A 3,414-nucleotide genomic window follows, 5' to 3' on the forward strand; every position below is an offset into this window, starting at 1 on the left:
GTTCTCAAGTGCAGTAAGCTCCAACAGGAACTTGAAAAACCGATGAATATTCACCGTTGGCGAAGACTAGAGAGCTCGGACGTGAGTTCTTGTCGGTCTCAATTCTTGAATTGGAAGTGGTTTCTGTGATTCAGTTGAAGACATTTGAGGCGTTGAAGAGAATTCGTGAATTGCAGCAGAGACTGATTCAAGCGCAGGTGAACATTTTGTTATTGGAATTGTTGAATACATTCATGACAGGAGAAAGTTGTTGAAAAAGAGAAGGAAATCAGCAAGAAAGAATCGGAATTCATGTCACTGAAAACCGCGCTGCAGAGGCAACCTGGACCAGAGATCCATGACCAGATACTGCTACTTCAACAAGTGAGCAAAGACGTGGTTCATGTGATTGAACGTATGCTGTAGGCGGTGAAGGATAAGCAAGGTCAGCTGACGGCACTTGAGAGGAGTATGAAAGAGTTCCGAGAGCAATGCGATGAGAACAGCGCTGAGGTGAAGAGACTGGAGAAGCAGAGGAAGGAAATGAATGACGAGTTTATCGAGAAGTGTAAGGACGATATGGCCTGAGTCGACTGTATAGTCTTTAGTTGTTCAGCACGACAGCCCCTATCAGCGAGAAATCATTTATTGTCCTCACAAGAGCTTAGTGTGGAGGAAGATTCATCAACTTCCGGGCTCGTCGTTGGTTCTTGATGGACGCACTACGTCCAAGGGAGCGATAATAACATGTTCATACACGTCCTTTCCAACACACTATATGCCGATACGCATATGTTGAGTTGTAGCAAGAGTACATGGACGAATGGAGTGGCTGCACAGCTCGTACTGGGAATCTTAGAAACGGCCTTTCTAACGATATTTCTGGACGGGATAGAAGTTCGTCTTCGTTCTCGTGAGGTTTTCTCCAAGAAGGTAAAGGAACCTCGCGAAGTCGTTTTGCATGGTCAAAAAAAGGCTAGGAATGTCCCAAGCTGACAGATATACGGACTTGTCGCGGTAGGATATAGAGCTTTCGAGAAGCTTATGTGCAGGCAGCGTGGAAGATATCGAGCTGTGTGAGTTTTCTATTGGTGTTCACAATTTCTTAAATATTGCACATCCTACAGAGTTAAGCCCCACACAAGTCAAGGAAAGATATGTGAAAATAGAGTGACCGGAATGGCGACACCACTTGCCGTGTCACTCGCGTCGTCCATCATTACTCACAGAAGACTCGAATATTGGAGTACCTCAAGAGTGAGCTTAAACGATAGACTGAGAGAAGTCCTTAGATCTCAATCTAATCAGTCCTTAGATCTTAGATTGATATCAATCAGCTCGGGGACTATTTGGAGAACTGTTAAATCGACTTTCCACTCACAATAATGAACGACTCAGCCCAATCAGGAATCTGTGCTCCCTCAAGTTGGCTGTTTCATAAGTAAACTGGTAGTTATCATAACTTATGATGGGAGTGAAACATGGAGGGATACCATTATGAACGATTCTCTTCCTGTTGATGTATAGCATCAGATCAGGAGCGGAGTTATAGATATACTCCTCCAGTAAAAGTTGGTATTTTGAGGCGCAATTTTAAGACGTGTATGCCAAGAATATGTGGAGAAAACTTTTTACCAATCTTCAACTTCTCACTAACTACGAAGAGTTAGGCCCTTCTGAGACTTGGAGGTCATATCAGGTAAAGCATAAGTACATACTTCCCTGAGCCGCAAGATGATACTCGTTGTAGTGGCTGTGCACGAGTCGTTGGTATTTTGAGGCGCGATTTTAATACGTGTATGCCAAGAATATGTGGAGAAAACTTTTTACCAATCTTCAACTTCTCACTAACTACGAAGAGTTAGGCCCTTCTGAGACTTGGAGGTCATATCAGGTAAAGCATAAGTACATACTTCCCTGAGCCGCAAGATGATACTCGTTGTGGTGGCTGTGCACGAGTCGTTGGTATTTTGAGGCGCGATTTTAATACGTGTATGCCAAGAATATGTGGAGAAAACTTTTTACCAATCTTCAACTTCTCACTACTACGAAGAGTTAGGCCCTTCTGAGACTTGGAGGTCATATCAGGTAAAGCATAAGTACATACTTCCCTGAGCCGCAAGATGATACTCGTTGTAGTGGCTGTGCACGAGTCGTTGGTATTTTGAGGCGCGATTTTAATACGTGTATGCCAAGAATATGTGGAGAAAACTTTTTACCAATCTTCGACTTCTCACTAACTACGAAGAGTTAGGCCCTTCTGAGACTTGGAGGTCATATCAGGTAAAGCATAAGTACATACCTCCCTGAGCCGCAAGATGATACTCGTTGTAGTGGCTGTGCACGAGTCGAAAACCGGATATGCTAAGAATATGTGGAGGGGTGTATTTGGCGGATGCGGCCGTTATGAATGAAGAATAAGATATTCAGCGAATGGGGCCGCTATGCCTGAAGGCTATACTATTTAGGAATTTATTTGGTGAATGGGGCCGCTATGCCTGAGGACTATACTATTTAGGAATCTCTTCAGCGAATGGGGCCGCTATGCCTGAGGGCTATACTATTTAGGAATCTATTTGGTGAATGGGGCCGCTATGCCGGTGGTTAGGCTTCCACATACGAGAGTAAAGATTTTAATTTGGTGCTTGAGCTCACATGAGGACAGCATACCAGGGAAAAGGCACCTCAGCTAAGCTGAGTCAGCTTAGGGAGGTGCCGTTTCTTGGAAAGAGAAACTTCAATCCCGCCGCCGCCGATGAGGACACCAACTCAAAGGCACAGCTTCGGCTCGTCAAAGTAGTCCATCACTCCACCTTCTCAAATACTGTGTAACTAGGCCGTCCACAGTAGTCACGTTATGGAACCGCAGCAACAGAGATGAGGTTCTCTTGCTGTTCATCCGAGGGAGGTCTCTGGACGGCAATGCGCCCTCCTTGAACTATCAAGTTCGTTCTCCCGCCTATCACGATCGACATCATGGTTGGTAAACTGACTTGTCCCATTGGCTCCAGAATGAGTCATTTGCAGACGCGTCCATGTTGAAGAAAGCTGAACACAACACCAGTTCATATTAACTACTCTCCAGGCCTTTGAGGCTTAACTGATAGAAAGATTAACGAAGTCGGATTATGTCGGTTCCGAAAAAGCACGCAGAAAAAATCTGTCAGATTCCGTATCTTTTGTTCAATCTTTCTCGGGAGCCTCCTTATCGTAACCATAGGGATTCTCGCTCTGCCACCTCCAGGAGTCCTCCATAACAGTCTTCATATCACGAGTGGCTACCCATCCCAACTCCTTTTCGGCCAAAGCAGGGTTGCAGATAACACTGCCGAGATCACCGGCCCGACGAGCAACGACTTTATAAGGAATCTTCTTCCCTGAAGCTTCCTCAAAAGCTTTGACCATCTCAAGCACGCTAGCACCACGTCCAGTGCC

General features: G+C 45.3%; 2 protein-coding genes across 2 annotated transcripts in view; one reads left to right on the plus strand and one right to left on the minus strand.

The window, feature by feature from the left end:
* Positions 1–140: 140 nt before the first annotated feature.
* On the plus strand, positions 141–567 carry Pmar_PMAR013309 (conserved hypothetical protein; the record flags this gene model as incomplete). Its single annotated transcript, XM_002766493.1, has 3 exons — positions 141–197; positions 241–363; positions 406–567. Coding segments are annotated over 3 exons (342 nt in total), but the record flags the coding sequence as incomplete, so codon positions are not given.
* A 2,595-nt stretch (positions 568–3,162) lies between these two features.
* Positions 3,163–3,414, minus strand: part of Pmar_PMAR013310 (udp-glucose 4-epimerase, putative) — a gene marked incomplete at both ends in the record, with an annotated part of 475 nt that continues 223 nt past the window's right edge. Inside the window, one exon of the mRNA XM_002766494.1 lies at positions 3,163–3,394. Within this exon, the coding sequence (XP_002766540.1) occupies positions 3,163–3,394 (232 nt within the window). The remainder of the gene's footprint in view (positions 3,395–3,414) is intronic.

Source organism: Perkinsus marinus (genome assembly GCF_000006405.1).
Source record: "Perkinsus marinus ATCC 50983 genomic scaffold scf_1104296972672, whole genome shotgun sequence".
Lineage (NCBI taxonomy): Eukaryota > Perkinsozoa > Perkinsida > Perkinsidae > Perkinsus > Perkinsus marinus.